The 17,539-nt window shown below is 41.5% G+C and overlaps 1 protein-coding gene across 1 annotated transcript; it reads left to right on the top strand.

Annotated features, from left to right (window-relative positions):
• The first annotated feature begins 848 nt into the window (after window positions 1-848).
• TMEM123 (transmembrane protein 123) lies at window positions 849-17,204 on the top strand. Its single transcript, XM_041417058.1, has 6 exons — window positions 849-965; window positions 5,795-5,863; window positions 7,927-7,989; window positions 12,533-12,724; window positions 14,118-14,271; window positions 15,401-17,204. The coding sequence occupies exons 1-6, from the start codon at window positions 902-904 to the stop codon at window positions 15,423-15,425; spliced, it is 567 nt and encodes a 188-aa protein (XP_041272992.1). The 5' UTR covers window positions 849-901; the 3' UTR covers window positions 15,426-17,204.
• Window positions 17,205-17,539: the final 335 nt, after the last annotated feature.

Below are 17,539 nucleotides of genomic sequence, written 5' to 3'. Positions count from 1 at the left end.
TATCTATTCACCACTTTCTTGCTGAGACTGCCACATGTCTGCCTGGAAGTGCGCTAGGTTTCACACAGTACCCTAGTACAGCTTCACAAGCTGCCTGTGAGCTCCCAGGTGAGGCACTTCACCCTCTCTGGATCAGATATGTGGCTTAACATGGGAACACTGCTGTGCTGCAGTGAACATAAGTGTAGTAGTACATGCAAAATATTCTGCTCTGGCTTTGCTGCTGATCCTTAATTATCCACATTAAAAATAGTTATTTCCTCTGATAAATATTTTTCAAATTGTTTTCATTCTTAAGAACAAAGTGACAAATTCCCTTTGAAAAATAAATTCCCAACACCACTTTTATGTTAGAAGTTCTCAGGAAAAATTTGAAAGAACTGAACATAATTGTTCCCTTTCACTTTTCCCTGTCGCCTTTGTAGTCGGTTTCACAATTTTCCAAGCACATTGGGAAATTTCAGGCACCTCGGGAAGGCGTGTGCAGTGAATCCAGGGGTTGGTTATGTGGATACGATTAACAAGGAAGATAAATCCACGGAGATGAGGCTCTGCCGGCAGATGTTGGATGGTATTTGGAAAACAGCCTGACATCACCAGCCGTGAGAGCTGCTCGCAGGCGGCGCTCCTGGAGCTCGGCCCTGTTTCCACAGGTGCTCACAGACCGCCAGAGCACCACTCGGCTGTCCCCTCTGTAGCACCTGGTGAAGCACACACATCCCACCCCTTACAGGTACCGCAGCCTTTTGCCGCCCAGCCTGCCGGAAAAAGCTGGGAGAGGAGGAGAGGGACAGGAGCCCACCTCGCCGTACCCATCCCCGCCCCGCGGCCCTGCCCCGGCCCGCCCCTCTCCCGGCAGCACAGACCGCGCCCGGCGAGCTCCGGCGGCCCGTCTGCGGCCATGCGGCTCCTCGGCGGCGCGTCCTGCGCTCTGTGGGCGCTGCTGCTGCTCGCCCACGGCACCCGTGAGTAGCGCCCGCGGGGGACGGGCCGAGCCGAGCCGGGCGGGCGGAGGTGCTGGCCCTGCGCCCCTCGCAGCCGCTCTGCCTGGCGGCTGCCGCCACAACTCTGCTGGGCCCACCCAGGCCTCGTCCCGCCGCTGGCGGCCGGAGCGGGGCCGGGGCTGCGCCCTGGCTACCCCCCAGCGCCCCGGGGCGCGGCAGCGGGACGGGACGGGACGGCGGTCACTGGCGCTCTGCTCCCGAGCGGGAGCCGAGGTGGCCCGGCCGGCGTGTCCGGGAGCTGTGACAGAAACGGGGAGGAGGAGGGGGAAACACTGGGGATGTTTGTTAAGCAGAAACAACAACCTTAGAAGAACCCCCCGAGGCGCGTTTGGGTTGCGGTGCGCACGCCCGCAGGGATGCACGGGCGCAGCTTGGCTGCGGCTCCGCCCCGGGAGCTGGAGTGTCCCGGGAGCCCCCGGCAGGGCCGTGCTGGGAAGGGCCGCTCCCTGCTCCCTCTGAGGCTGTGCTTGGGGCGAGGGGCTTCGGGCTCATGTGGCGCTGCGGATGGCACAGCCGCTGCGCTTTGTCGCGCTGCTGGCAGGCGCTCACAGCAGTGCCCCTCTGTAGTGGCCGGTTCTAGCAAATGCACAGCCTTGTGCTCAGAACACCACAGTCAGGGCATCAGCGTTGACAGGCGCTCAAATAAACCCAGAAACATACAGGTCTGAGCTGTCGGAGTTGCCTTTTCGGAAGACTGAAGTGTCCCATACGGTGCCACACAGTTTTCCAAAGTAAAGAAGCCAAAAAGTGCTGGGTACTAAAATTAACCTGCTGTAAATACTGCCGGGGAATCTCAGTCCAGCAGTGTTAATATGCTGTTGTTTAATCTGGTGAAGTTGTATTATAAATTGATTTTTTAAAAATGGAATGAGGAATGTAAACAGCTTTATAGTTACCCTTTCAAAAAGAAGGGTAAGTTCTTTTTAAAAGGAGTTAACAGGTAACCTGTTTGTTGCTTTGCTAAGATCTTACGGCCTCCATTTAACAATAGCCTGTCATTTCACGTGGTATGAGATTGCACTGATCTGTCTTCTGTCATGCTGCTTCCTGAGTGCATGTGGTGATTTAACTCAAAATAAAGTCACTGCTGTCTCCTGGGGCAGGGGTGCTCTCATGTAACTCCTCAAACTCAGTTGTAGTCCTTCCTCTGTATGTGAGCTTCCTCCGGAGCTCAGTTAGGATATGTTGAAAGAAGTTGTGCCCTTTTAAGGCTCAGTTTAATGTATCTGTTGAAACAGCTTTTTTTCCCCCCCTACCTTTGTCCACTTAGAAACTTCCAGAAAGTACTGCTGAGATTTGTGTTGATTTCAGCAGACATTTGTGATTATCTAATCAACACTACAGCAGGAAGTGTGAACCCCATAAAATACTCCAATATGCAAAAAGTGAAAGTGGCAGATGTGTCTCACTTCAGTTAATATTTTTGTGCAGACTGGTTATTTCAATGTAATGCTGCTGTTTTACTCTGCTGGACAGTTTTATTTCTATGTGTTAGTCAAGTCAGTGGAAGAAGTGTTATTTAACCAAAATAATATGGTTTACTAAAAATCCTTCCCACTATTATGTAAAATCCATCTGGCTTCCTGGTACCTGAGTAAGGGGAATCCCCTTTCCCTGTCAGGAAGTGGCCCCCACCCCCTTCCCGTTGTGTTGAGAAAAGATAGCTAGTGACATCTTCCAAGAGCTTACATGTATACAAAACTACTCACAGTAAAAAAAATCAGCAGCAGCATCCTCCACGCCTGAAAACAGGCATGATATTTTGATTTTAGTGTATCATTTTCTCTTAGAAGAGGTTACATTCATATTGCTCTAAGATCTCTGCTTTAACTGTTGCAGCACCTCAGCTCTTCCTCATCTGGATACCTGAGAGATTACTGAGCAAGTGGGTGATCTTTCTGATGGACTGCACATTGTCAGTGCTTCTGTACTTTTGGCGTTTCAAACCAACAACAGCAGAATGATTTGGGCATGAAACTCCCCACTGTGCCTGCTATGCATTAAGCTTGAAAAGAGAAAATGCCCGGAGAGTTTTATGTATGACTTTTGCCATGTCTCCAAAATGAATACGTAAAGCTGTGCTTAGTAAAAATGAGAGTTTAATATACCAGCATTTTCTGCAGCATAAAGTTTAGCTACACTAGACATAAAGTGTGTGAGTCCTTAGAAATAAACTTATCTTTTATGTGACTATTGGAGTGAAAAAATGGACCTTTGTCGCATGCAGGTGGTTGACTGACTATTGGCATTCATTTGTGTAGGTTCCTTCTACCAGGGTTCAGCTATGAAGAATAGTAATTTGGTATGTGTCTAAGCTGGAGACTACAGATTCCAAAGAATCTGTTTATTTTTGCAGAACCTGGCAAAATCCAATCCGTTTAACATCCTGTCCTTTTCATTCTTAGCAGGTATCAGAGCTATTCCTGTCACTCACCCTGTATGTATTTGTTTAACACACAAGGACAAATCTTCAGTCTCCCACTTCCAGCTATGAAACTGGAATAAGTGGACTGATTTTGCCCTTTTGAAAGTTTGCATATCCAAATTGTCTCCAGTTTGTGACTTTTGACTCACTAGAGCAGCAAAACCACAAGAGGCCCTGAAAGCACTCAAAATGCCAGATTCTGACAGGGGCTTTCACAGGAAACACACTTGCCTTCAGATACACCCCAGCCATCCACAGGTCTGTGGTTTTTTTAGCTGTATCTGTGCCTGATCTTAAACAGAGCAGAACAGGGTTGTTGGACAAAAATTATGTTGATCCCACATCTCTGTCCTTTTGCAGTATGTGGTGCTCTGATCCAGCTTTAAATTGGGTATATCCTTGTCTTGGTTCCTTTTCATCGTGAAAAGTGAAAACAAGAGATCCTTTCTTTCTGTCCCCTCTCTTCTGGTTCACAGGGAGAGTAAACCTCAGCACAGAGTTTCTCTGCTTAACATTCCTAGGCCTGATGTTGCAGCTGATGCTGTGACCCAAGAGCTCTGCTTCTGCTCATGCACAGGATGCTGCAGCTATGAGAGCTGGCTCTCTCCCCCTTCCTTCCTGTGCTAGCCATGTGTGTCTACACCTGGGTCAGTGTGGATTTCACTTCTGCTTCCTGGAGAAGGCCAGAACCCCTCCCTGTTTTGCTTTGAGACACTTGAACTGTGAAGCTTGTGGTCTGGGATGAGAGGTTCTACTTGTCAGAGCTAACACTGCATAAAAGCTGTGGTGCTTTTTGCCTTGCTTAATCCAGGAGTCCTTTCTTCCTCCATTTGAAATCTCCTTCTTGCCACTGCTGTGATATATGCAGTTTCAAATTCAAAGGCACAGTCTCAGGCTAGAGAACACTTAGGGAATAGTATCATTTTAAGATGTTCTTTTATCTCCCTTGTCCCATTCACTGCCATGTGTTCCAATAATGGAATTCCAATAGTGGAATATGTTTATGCAAAACCCCATTGAAGGAGTATTTGTATTCTGAAGCCAATGCATGTTATTCAGACTAAGAAACTTACCAGTGTTTGGGTTTGTTTAAGAAGCAAAAGGAAAAGAAAAAAAAGCATCTTTTAAGCTGGATAAGGTCCTTGACCTATTTCAAGTCCAAGCTGATCTGAACTAAACTAATAACTAAACTAGACTAATACAGTCCTGCCTTTACTTCCACCTCTATTTCCTGCCCCTCTCTTTCAACCAGTAATATACTGAACCCTTTCTTCTGGTTAAAAAAATTCTCTGCAGAAAAAAACATTGTGTGCTGTTGAAGAAGGATGTAATGTCAGTTTTGTGGTGGCTTAGCTTTCCCAATCAGATCATTGTTTAATGTGGAGGAACTTGCTGTGATACAGAACAGTTTTTGCAGGATTGGGTCCTCCCTGGGGAAGCTTAGTTTAGCAGTGTCCCATCCTTTGTTTTTCTTTAATCTCCCTAATTAAACATTGTAACATACTTTGCAGTGCTGCCCTTGGTCTTGATATTGTAGGGATGAGATACAATGAGTTGTTTTCCATTTGCATTTGGAAACTTCACCATTTTGAGACCTTGACTAAGGTTTTGTAACCATGAAGAAAATGCCCTATTTCTGTGATACTCAGTTCAGGTTATTTGCTTGTCTTTTACACAGTATTAGGTGATCAAAACTAAACTGCTTGTCAAAGGCAGAGTCCACAACTTATACACACTCTTGTATGCGTGTGAATGTCAGTTTATGCATTCTCTGGTTTATCTTTAAATTTTATCACTTCTTTGGAGGTGTAGTCATTCTCAGTCCCATTTCCCCACCTGCCAAATGCTCGGTGGATGCATTAACATGCCCTTAGTCCCAAACTGGATAATGTAACTCCATAGTGGAGCTAATTGTGTTATCATGTTGTCCATTTAGGGCCAGAGAAACATCTATCTGCCTGAAAAGGCCTGCCACACTTCACAGGAAGAGATATAAGTGAGAAGTTCTTTCTCTTCTGCTGTGGGTGACGTAGGACAGATGTTGTTATTGAAGGAAAGTGCCTGATTTTTTGCCTCTTTTGGTCTCATTTCATCTCAAGGAAAATGAAAACTTGGGATGGGGATGATGGAAAAGATAGGATGGGAGGAGTTTCAGTTCGTTTGGTGGTTGGGTAGTATAAATGATGTCACTTTTAATGCACTTGAAGCAGGCTGTTGTGCTAACATGTTTTTATGTCATCATTATGACTGACTCCTGTCTATGGTAAATTAGTCATTTATATGCTCAAAGCAAGTGGCAGATGCTCTATCTTTTTTTCTTCTTCCACCTAGAACGATCTTACTATTCCTGTGTTTTCTAATGTAGGTAATGAATACACAGACGGCTCTGATGATGTGAACAGCACTACTCCGATTCCAGGCAGTAGGTTGCCAGGTAATACTTTTGACATTTCTGTTGCTGTTCCTCAGTAGATTAAGAAAAGCAGTATGTATTGTTGTGTGCCTTAAACTGTCTTTAATCATTTGCCCTTTATTTTATTTTATTGAATTGTGAGCAGCTGTAGGGCAGAAGAGAGATACTCTGATTGCCACACCTATTCTGGGACAACTAAAGGTGTTTAAGGGGAATGGTAAAACTGAATTAAATTCTCTTATCCTTGGGTACCCCAGAGCAACAGAGAGAGAAGTAAAATGGGAAAATGTTGTGTATAGAACTAGAAACACCTGGCAATGTCAGTTTACAGTTAAAAGGAGAACCAAGAAGTCTGCTAGGTTAGAATTCAGTGATCTTCAGATAAAGGCAAGACATTTTTTCATTTTCGTCATTTTTGCCCTGTACTACTTCAGTCATCGCATTTGCTGTTGGCCAGCAATACTCTGCTCATTAACTCACTCTGTCTTGTGTTATTTGCAATACTGACTCACACCCAAATTCCAGGCAGTAGATGTGGCTTCTTTTCACCTGTATGAACATGCAGTCCACATCCAGAGCTGTCCCAGGGTTGCCAAAGTAAGCACTTAGAACCTGGAGAAAACTGAAAGATGTGTTCTGGTTACAGTGTTGGGCCTGTGTGGAAAAGATTTAACCCCAGGCATATCCAGGGCTTACGCTAGGATAAAAGGCAAAATATGCAAGAAAGAATGTGTTTGTAATTGTACAATCACAGACCCTTTCTCAAAGGCAATTAAATCTGCAACTTAATGTCCCAGTTAAGGGACTGTATAAGGGTTGATTGTGCAGTACACAGTGTGGCTACTTGGCTGTGATTATACCAAAAGCAAACTAATGGCCTCTGTAATTTACACCCCCCATACCATTTTTTGGTATGAAGCTATAAATTTGGTGCATTTTTTCTTGACCTGACCTTGCTTGTAATGTATGCGATTGCAAAGAGTTTTAGACTAGACTTCTCCAGTGGTAAGAACAGCAGATCCATTCAGAGGAAATAGGTGCAGGTCTGCTTCTTGATTGCAGTAGCTCTGTTGCTCTCCTCTTAATCTCTGAGGTTATATGCTTTGTTCTTCAGCCATGCTGAAAAGCAGCAGAGCTGCTGCAAGGCACATAAGCCTGCCAGAGTGGGAAGGTGCTGTAAAAGATGACTTACTTCAGAGAAATGAATGAGCACAGAATGGGCATTCACAACAATGCAGAATGAAGGGAGGAAGGTATGGGCAGTGACACTCCCAGTGACAGCCCAGTAGATCTTTGCCAGGAGGAAGGGACACTTAATCCATGAGAAATACAAAAGAGGGATGCAGCAATGTGGAAAGAAGTGAGTGGGAGGGTGCCTGAGAAGCCTAGAAGTAGGAAGGAGGACCATAAGGAGGAAGGTGGGACAAGAAAAAGAGAACTGAAAAAGGAGAAGTGAAACAAAGGAAAGACAAAAACACTAAGACTGGATTGTGTTTTATGTCTGGAAACAGGTACATTCTTGGGACTTTTTCTGTGTGGAGAACTGAAATAGGCAGTTAGATGTTTCTCAGAGTATCTGCCTGCCCCTTCTTGACTGCAGTATATTCCCAGTATCTTCCCAGTTTGCAGCAGAGATGCAGCAAAATGGAAGAAAAGATGAGGTGACAGAAATGGAACTGAAATAGAGGAATAAAAATGCAAAGCTGCTTTCCCTCATAGTGCATAAGTAAGTTAAGAAAATTAGTGACAGTATGGCTATTTTACAGCAAATGGAAGAAAACATGACACAGAAGTGGAAGGCAGCAAACAGAGGATGTGTAAAGAATTAGATGCAAGCTATTTGGGCACTGCTGTGCATACAGTGTTAACTGTGTTCTTGCTGCACTGAGATCTGGAAGCATTTTGCAGAAGAGTAAAAACCATCTGCTTTGGGATGGGCTGCTCTCTGCTGTGTTCCCAGGTGTAGTCTCCAGGCACAGTCCCTGAGGACAGTATTGTGTTGTGGGTACCTTAATTATAGTGTGTTAAAATTAAAATGAATCATACTGATTTTCTTTTTCATACTGCCTTTTTTTCCCCTGAAGACAATAGCAGTTCACCCAATGCCACTGCATCATCCACACAATCTACAGCAACGTCTGCAGGAGGTATGTATCTGTTCATTACTGTGAACCTAGAAGTTAGTTCCAAACCTAATCCTGATCATACCAAATTCTAAAGAACAGGTCATCAAAAGTGGGTATTTGAGACAGGTGTTACCATTTGAAGGCTGGGAAGCAATATGTAAAACAACACTGAAAAGAAGCTATATTGTTTCTCAAATTTAGGTACCATACTTCATCAGTAATTATATTTGTGTTGCCATTTAAATACAGGAATCAAAATTTAACTTCAAGGAAGAATTGCAAGAAATTGGGGTTTTTTGGTGTTTATTCTTCATCTTTAAGCAAGCTTCTTCCATTTTCATGAGGTAAAGATGAATAGGTTGTTATGCAAACAGTGCATATCTGTGTAATGTTATTTCACAATGAACAGATTTAGGGTATAACGAAATCCTGGGAGCTTGAGTTTCAAGAGTAGGACTCCCTTTTACTTAAGACTCACAGAATGGCAGGATCATCAAGGTTGGAGGAGAGCTTCAAGATCAGCTGTCAGCATAGCACCACCACGATCACCCCTAAACCATATCCCCATGTGCCACGTCCAGGATTCTCTTGGACACTTTCAGGGATGGTGACTCCACCAGCTCCCTGGGCAACTTATTCCAATGCCTAACCACTCTTTTTTTTTTCTAATATCCCCTGGCACAACTTGAAGTCATTTCCGCTTGTCCTTTCATTTGATACATGGTTGAAGAGACTGACACTCGCCTCACTACAACCTCATGGCACCTAATACCATAGAAAATAATCATTAGAGAGCTCATAGCAAAATAGTGCCATTTAAGCCACTATCAGTCAAGTGGAACAATTTGTCATGAGTGTGTTTTCGTTGTTCTAGCACTACTGTATTTCCTTCACAACCTGCCAGAACAACTGTAAGTAAGTTAAAAAAGGGAAACCTAAAAAACTTGCGCAGATTTCACTGCATTAGTAAGGACTGGATAAGAGTTAATGTCATGCAGTTGTTCAGGCTGTGATGCACAGATAGAATATTGCATTTGAGAGAAGCTAGAAACTGGGGCTCCTTTGTGCTAAGAGCCATGTGAAAGCAGAGCAGAAATGTTGTGTCTCCTTAAGATGCTTTGTGTATTTGTGGAGTTTTATGCTGATCATAAAGTCCGAGCTATGTCATTTCATTTCTAGTACAACTCATATTTTGTCTCTGTAATTTCCAGATAAGCTCTGAGCTAACACACTCAGAAGTTTCTTGTTATTTTCATTTAAGTATAAAATCACTGGAAGAAAGAAAAAGCCCAAAGGTCTTTGCAAAGACCTTCCTTTTGATAGCAGGCAGGTGGTGCAGTGTCTCGTTCCATTGCCTGCAGTATAGCAGTTCAAGCATGTCTAACTTGGAAAGTCCGGAGATTTCTTTAATTCCCCTAAGTGTGTGAAGCCACAGTGTTTCACCCAACCTGTGCTCCTTCTGACTTCTGCTCCAGCCCTTGCAGGTTTCTTGGGGAGCTCTGAGTTTTACTAGTTTTGGATAATAACACTAAAACAGAGGCCTGAGCCTTTTAGTACTAGGCACAGGATAAAGCTAACAGATAGCTGTGCCTTGCTTTGCAAGGTTTGGCAATTCCCATTCTTTTGTCTTTTTTTTTTTCTCGTTAGAAATGTCATAGATTTTAATAGAATGTTCATGAATTTTGATTATCTGTCTCAGCCTCTTCAGATTAAAGACTAGTGGGTATATGTACTTACTTAATTTTGCTTAAAGTCTCTGCTGTTATTTTTTCAGGGGAGGAGTTGGGAGGAAGGAAGCTCTTCCTGAAGGAACCAAAAGTCTGTTTCATTCAACCATTTTCCATGCAAGAGAAAGTATTTATTTCAGGAAGGGCATTCCATAATAATCTTGCATGTTAGCACAGTGCTTACACAATTTGAGTTTTGTGATCATTCTTGTTGAGTTAGCAGCACATGCTACTACTCCTTTATTGCTCTGAGGATTGTTATCTATATGCTATGTATATATATATATTTAATTTATGATTATAGCACAGCTATTTAATACTTGGACACAGGTAGCAAGGTATGTAAAGTACTTGTTTCTTAAAAACAAAGCATCATAAACCTGAACTATATTACTGGCATGCATCCTTTTTAAATAATAAAAAATAACTCAGGCAGTCAGAGTTTGTTGAGTGCAGTGTTCGATGAAGCCCAGCTGGTCTTTTGGGGGAAAAGTAAGTAGGAAAATAAAAGATAAAAGGACAGATGTTGCTAGCAATTATTCTTTCATCTTCACTCTGTTTGTAAAATAGTACAGGTAAGATTTTTCAAAGATGGAGAAGAACAGATTCGTGCCGGATTCATGTCAGCTTCCCAAATCCTCCAGCTGCCTCAGATAGCCTCCCAATGATGTTTTGAAATGACTGATGCTAAATACATAATGAAAGACAAGTCTAGAGGTTAGAGAGATTATACTGTTAAAGTTACATCACCAAGGGCTGTAATCTTAAGTAAAAAAAAAAAAAAAAAAAGGATTGCTACTAGAAAAGAGAGGGGGGGAAAAGTAATATGCAAATGTTTGGATTTTTTTCATCATGACTCACGTGTTCTGTAGGGTAATTTAATACCCATGGAATGAGTACCAACTTTGTGTAACGTCATTTTATAATGTTACGCTTCTAACAGTTAGCCATTGTATCGCTCAGAAACAGAAGGCTCTTTGACATTTAGAAATCTCAGTTCAAAAACAACCCACAGAGGACTGCTTGACACTTGCATCCACATTGGTCCTTTCTTGGTATCACTTACATTAAGAATGTATTTACCAGGTGTGGTTTCATGTCATGTACCTGTAGATGGTTTCCATGTAGACATTTCCTTGCTTGCTTCCTACAATGAGGAATCATTTGATATTTATGGATCATTGTGCCTTTGGGGAGTTTGACCTGTCAGTATTAAAACGTGCCCTGAATTTTATCTGATGTATTTTACACATGCTTCGTAGAGGAGCTGAATTTTCATAATTGTAACAAGGTAAGCAAATGAATATAGTGCTCCAATTGGTCCACCTCAATGAATGCTCATTTCAGATGGTTTTCTGGGTTTATTGCACAATACAGTTGCAACATTAAAGAACAGGAAAACAAATAACATTTACAAAGGAGCCTCTCTTTTGGTATTTCAGTAGCTTTAATGCTAAATGTCTCAGAAGTGTTGTGTAGGCTAGTTACTTTCTGCATGTTTACATTGTTATATTGATAAGTTTTTAAAGTTTTTGATGCTTATATCAGCACTGGAAGCTGTGATACTTAAATCTTGGCAAAGACACAGTTTTCTATGTAGTTCTTCATGTTTTACACAACAACAATTTTGTTCTACAGAAGCATTTTAAATGCTGTATAAACAAAAGGCAGAAATTGAGTATCAAGGTTACTCTAGAATTGAGATGAAACTATCCTCCAATTTTTCTAATTTTAGACAATTTCAAGAAAAATGGATATATTTAGATATTTGAAATTCCATGTTGAAAAGCTTTGAGGGGTGTAACATGAGACCAGCTTGTGAGAAGCTATAGAAACAATACAGAAGAACAAGACAGCTGCAAAGGAGCTGTTTCTCTCTAGAATTCTTTCATACATAAAAGCTATTTGCATACTACTGTCTGCTTAGAGAAATATTTAGTTGCATAATAGACTCATGTTTCTTGTTAGTTCCTTCTCAGAAAAATAAGTAATTGTCTTAAAATCATTCTATCTGGCTTCCTTCCATGCAAGTTCTAAGGATTTTGCTATAAATAGTAATTTCTATTATTCTTGGGTTTTGTATAATGGTATTTTTATTCTGAACAGTTCATTTGTGTTTTCTGAGGAGGGAAGGGGAAGTGTAAGGTAAAAGTAAAGACACTACGTCAGTGAAACTTGAGAAAAAGCATTCCAGCCTTTGTTTTAACCTTGGCAAGACTAAATTACTTAAGCAGTACTTTTACTTTGGTTGAAATTTTTTCATGTTTTATCCTTACCACATAAATTTAGAATTCTCTGTGGTATATTTTAATGTATATGCTAGTGTTTTGTTCAAACATTTTTATTATGTAGTAGTGCTAGTGTTTTGTTCAAAAGCAAATGAAAGATCAAATCATTACTAAAGTTGGAGGGTGGTGTTTTCATGGAAACCCTGTTCTTGTAAGAAAAGCTTTGTTGCCTGAAAATGTAGACACTTAAATCAAAAGTAACTCTTGATCCAGAATTTTATTGCATTTTAACATCTTGTCAGTTAGGCATGATTCTATGGAACTGGGTTCTTGCCAAAAAAAAAAAAGCTGACTCACCTAAAAGGCATCATATGTTGTCCAGGTTTTCTTTATAGCCTTTCCTTTAAAGAATTCTTGACATTGAGGCCCAGAAATCAGAAGTTAGATTTTCCCAAAGATATGTCTGTATGCAAGCCTGGATACCATGCAATGGCATTTTCATTGTTACTCTGTCATTCTGTTTGGGCATGATAAATGTGGTCTTACTTAATGAGTGTGCCGTTGTTTATTTTCATTAATTTTTCTGCGTGGTATCCCAAAAATTTCCAGGTGTGTCCAGCAGTACTACCAATCTGACCAGTACCAGTCAGCCCAACAGCACCACCACATCTGTGATCCTGACAACTGAGCCCACCAAAACCAACCAGACAGCAGCACCCACCACAGCTTCACCAGTCACATTGCCACAAGCCAACGTTACAGTGGTGACCCCTTCTAAGACTTCCTCCGCTTCTGTAACAGGTGAGTTCGCAGCTCAGGAAGCTCATAAAGGCTTGGATGGACGTTCACATGGGTTGTAGAACAGCTGGGTTTACAGCAGTGTCAAAAAAAAGAAGATAGAAGGCATTTGCATGCTAAAAAACAAGACTAAAGTGGGAATTCATTACTAAGCTGGATACAATAATGTTGCTCTGAGCACTCCACTTAACTTAAAACTCACTTAACCTGAGAAGTCTGACGGATTTAGGGAAAGGAAAAAAAGTGCAAGTGGTGTTATCCAGCAGCCACCAGCAAGGAGATCAGCAGTGCAAAGGGGAAAGCCTTGGTTTTGAATACAACTTCTGTGTTTGTTCAGCTCTCTTTTCTGCAATTTATTTGAACTCATCTCTAATACTCCCTTTATCTCCCTGTATCTCAAAATATGTCTACTGGCTTGGTAAAAAGACTGAGTTCTGTTAGCAATGTAATGAATGTTACCCTAACAGTAGAGCATGACTGTGCATGAGTTACCCCTTATGTAAAAGTTGTCAAATACAGTTTAACTGTACCTGGTAATACAAAAACAGTGACTGCAGAATTCCCTTGCACTTGGCTGTGTTCCCATCACTTTATGCTTGCACTTTTGAACACATCAGGAGTGCACACATATCAGTGAAGCATCATTGGGTGGGTGAAGGTATCGCCAAAAGAACTTGATCATGTAACACGGTGTGTAGCAAGTACAAACAGAACTGGGCACAGACTGGTCTTTAGGTGGAATTGTAGCAGATGTAACCAGTTCTAGCAGCGAAACATCTATGGCTTATCTGAGGCCATGTTGTCTGTGTCAATGTTTGTGTCGGGCTGCAGAGCTGATCTCACTTGGGACTGTGAGGGTACAATTCCATGAGACAAGGTAAAGCAATCCCAACAGCTCATTGCCACCAGGTGTTCTGCTCCCACTACCCTGACGGACTTAGAGGCTGTTAGACCCCCTCTTGCAGGATGGCTCAGTATGCTCATCTGAATGAAAGCAGCTTTTATGCTTGGGTTCGTTTCAGGCCACCTTAGTGAGTTAAATTGGCTCATGGAGGGCATGAAAAACACTAGAACTGGCCTAAGGAGGGCAGGAGCTCCATGTGTAGAAGGCGGGGAGAGAAGAGGGGAAAAAAGGGAGGTGGAGAGAAGGAGCAGTTGGTCTTTCAGAGACAGCAAGCAGTTGGATCAGCTGTGCCCATGTCACTAGAATATGGCACTTAAAACCAGAGCCTTACGTTTATGTGCTTGGCTTGTATCTTGTCAGTTGATGTTGGTTAAATTTGTCTGATTGGATATTTAGGTGATAAATCAGTAGTGAGGGCAGGATGTAGAGTAGTCCCTCAAAACATAATTTTGCAAGCTCTGTAAAATGTGCCTTTTGTTTTCTTCTTTTCAGCCACATCAAAATCAGAAGCTGTCGTAGTCAGAACCTCCAGATTTGATGTGGGCAGTTTTGTAGGTGGCATTGTGCTGACTCTTGGAGTCCTAGTCATTCTCTACATTGGATGCAAAACTTACCACTCTAGAAGAGGCATTCAGTACAGAACCATGTAAGTTCCCAAGGGCTTGTCCCTTGGCCATTTATTACTTTCTTGAGGGGGAAAAGGAAAACCAAATGGGTAGAATATATTATTAATATAATGTACATTTGTTTAATGTACATTATATTAATATCATTAAGTGATTTAACTCTGATGTTTTGTCTTTCACCACTTCTGCCATTCCTCATTAGTATTATCTCTCTACTGTGTGTTTTTTTCTCTGATCAATTATATAAAATAATTCTATTCATTTTAAAAGGATCCTTGTCTTTTAGCTAGTCCATGAATAGTTAACATTTCATTGAAAGTTTCTGCAGTTTGCAAGATTTCTTTTTTCTCTGTTCATTCTTTCATGTTTTCCTCTCCCTTGCCATTAATGTATAGCAAATTCTAATCAAAGTTTCCTACCTTTACCAATTTCTTATCTTACCATGTCACTTGCTGTTTATGCTCAGCTCTACTCCAGGCTTCAGGACTCACCTACATTTAGTTTAAGAACTAGGTTGCTTTTTTTTTTCCTTTACCTCTTTGGTGTCATCCATCTCAGTCAAGAAGCTAATGACATCGCCTCAGTTAAAACAAGCTTCTTGACTGAGATGGATGACACTAAAGAGTGTTGGGATGTTGGGATACTGGTGTTCAGGCTTTTTTTTCTCTCCATCTTGACTCCTCCTTACTGGTCATGGAACGAAGCCAGTCCCTGCTGCACCTTCACCCAAAGTGGTGTTTGTGAATGGGTATTGTAAAATTCACATCAACAGCATCTTCAAAACAAAGGGGACTTGCTGCTGAGCTTGTGCAGTGGCTTTGATTAACTTCACTACTGGTTATAGGTAAGACAGATATGGTAAACAGGCCTGAGCAGCAGCTGATGTAAGAATACGTGAATGACACGTGAAAGACAAGGTGTTAATGAGGCCAGTGAAGCTGGAGGAGTGTTGACAAAACAAAACTGTTCAGCTAATGTCAGACTTGGCTCAGAGAGTACTGTAATTCCCAGATCAGTGTGTCCTTACTCCTTCCTAGCAAGGCGTCCTCTGCTCACAAAATAACCTTCTCAGCAGCATCTGGGGTGGCTCTTTCTCATGGGGACTGTTGCTTGTAGTGCAGAACATTAATTACTGTGTTTCTGTTACAGTGATGAACACGATGCCATCATTTAAAGCAGACTTCAGAGAAGACAGTGTTGGAAACCCACCATGTCACACCTGTTGTATCTTCTGAAAGAGCTTCTTTCTTAAAGATTATATTGGGTGTTATCCTACAAAATGTTGAGCTTTTAAACGTCCTGATTTTTTACATTGGGTCTTGTGAGAGGAACTCAGCACTTTGTAGAGACAGTATTTTCTTTTTCCAGTACTTGTAACCAGATTTAGAGAAAATCACATACTGAGTCATTTTAAGGTACACACACAGCTCTCTGAAATAGCTAATTACTAGCACAGGCAATTGCATCAGTGCAATTCTAAGTAAGTTCAAGGGTTTTTTTCTAAAATTTTGTATTAAATTGTATTTATTTTGAAGTTTGATGTGAACTTTAGTGTAGAAATTTCAGGTTTTGAGCAACTCAGTTAATTTTTAATAGGCTTCAAAGGAGTTGTGGTTAGATAACTGTATAGAAAGTGATAATGAGTACTCTAAATGTCAGGCATTAGCTTGTGAGTGAGCTGCAGATGCTTTCCTTAATAGGCTGTATAAGGAGAGTAGCTGCAGGAAACATGGACAGAATGGAAGTACCCATCCATAACCCTTTTCTCTAAAAGCTGCTTTTTTTTCTAGCAGACTGTAATGAAGCTCATGCAACTGAAGATTTAATGCAAATGGAGAAAAGTAATTTTGCCATTATAAATGTTAAAAAAATTCTAAAATTGGCTTTAATTTGAAGGTAGCAATCACTTAGCTCTTGGTTTTTATTATTATGAAGCTGTCTGCAGTGTTTTAGCAGCATTTGATAATCATTCAAAGTTATATAGAGAAGGGAAAACCTATAAGACAGCATTTTAGCAGACTATAAACTGCATTTTTACAGCTGCTTTCAGAACTTGGTCCTGCTGCACAGATCTACAGGGTTCTGGTCAAAAGCCCAGCTGAAGGCACTGGGGCATCTCTGAGCACACCTTTAGCTGAAGGCTCATGTGCTTTTGGGGTCCTGTGCAGGATGGTTGGTGCTGTTCCCATGTCACTTCTGCAGGTCCACTAAGGTAAATCTGCTGTCTTCAGTAGTTGGTGTCCTGTCTTACACTCCTGTAAGGAAAACTAGGACAAGTATCAGGAAACACAGGCCTGTGTCTCTTTAAGTCACTGAATGATTGTTCAGTCTTGCTCAGGCTTCACTTGTAGACCCGTCCCCAGTGAAGAGGGAGGGTTGGTGTGTGGGGTTTGACTGTCCTGGTTACTGCTGGCACCAGTCCCTCATGCTGGGCAAGGGGAGATGGTGACAGGTGAGGAAAGTCACAGAGGGAACTGCACACAGGTCTGTTGGGGGCTGGGGAACAACTCATCAGGGAAAATGTAACTACTCTGGAACTGATTATTTTCTTAAGCAATAGTTTATTCCGACATGCAATGTTAAAGTGGCTATATGGGGGTTTTTCCTTTTTCATATGGAATAAGTAAAACTGTTTGCAAGGCACAGCAAACCATGACTCATGAGTCATCTTACTAGCCACTCACCTGAAAAGGGGGTAACAGGGCTGTTTCATTTTTTTACTGCATTTGAGGGTCAGGGGAGAGAGAGTGATCTGAAGTAACTTTTGTATTTTTTGTTAATTGTTTTGTTTGATGGAATAGTACTGGATTTGACTTGAAGAGTTATGGAAACAATTCTTTCATAGAACTGTAATTCCTTACTTTGTAGAAATTAAGATAGTTAAGTGCAACTCAGTTATTGGGATTGTCTCACCTCTGTTGTACAGACAAATAAAATTAAATCTTTGGAGTTACTATTAGTTTGAATTTTTAAGTTATCTGGTTTTGTAATTCCCACAGTTGTAACCATTTGATAAGAAGGATCTACTATATATACTTTTAAATGCTAGAATACCAGACCTAGTTCATTTTTGCTAGTTCAATAATTTTTAATTTATTCTGTAATCTAATTACTACAGTAAATCAAAAGTATTGCTTAAGACTTCAGAAGTGTCAGTGCAAACATAAAACCAGACCTCCTTTCAGGTGTTTGGAACCTAGACAAAGGGCAGTGCAATTGATGAATTTTACCTTATCTTTGCTTTCCAACAGGAAGTGAAACCCCAGCTTTGTTACTGATTTATAAAGG

This window comes from Onychostruthus taczanowskii, unplaced genomic scaffold (genome assembly GCF_017590055.1).
Source record: "Onychostruthus taczanowskii isolate IOZ18803 unplaced genomic scaffold, ASM1759005v1 scaffold54, whole genome shotgun sequence".
Classification (NCBI taxonomy): domain Eukaryota; kingdom Metazoa; phylum Chordata; class Aves; order Passeriformes; family Passeridae; genus Onychostruthus; species Onychostruthus taczanowskii.
Note: the sequence above shows the minus strand (reverse complement) of the source record. Positions and strands in the feature narration are given on the sequence as shown.

What these genes read in the sequence shown, in the direction of transcription:
- TMEM123 (XM_041417058.1), top strand. Translation starts at nt 902, where the DNA reads ATGCGGCTCCTCGGCGGCGCGTCCTGCGCTCTGTGGGCGCTGCTGCTG. An exon ending in TCCAGGCAGTAGGTTGCCAG is followed by an intron (nt 5,864 to 7,926) that starts GTAATACTTTTG and finishes TTTCCCCTGAAG; the next exon opens with ACAATAGCAGTTCACCCAAT. An exon ending in TACAGCAACGTCTGCAGGAG is followed by an intron (nt 7,990 to 12,532) that starts GTATGTATCTGT and finishes AAAAATTTCCAG; the next exon opens with GTGTGTCCAGCAGTACTACC.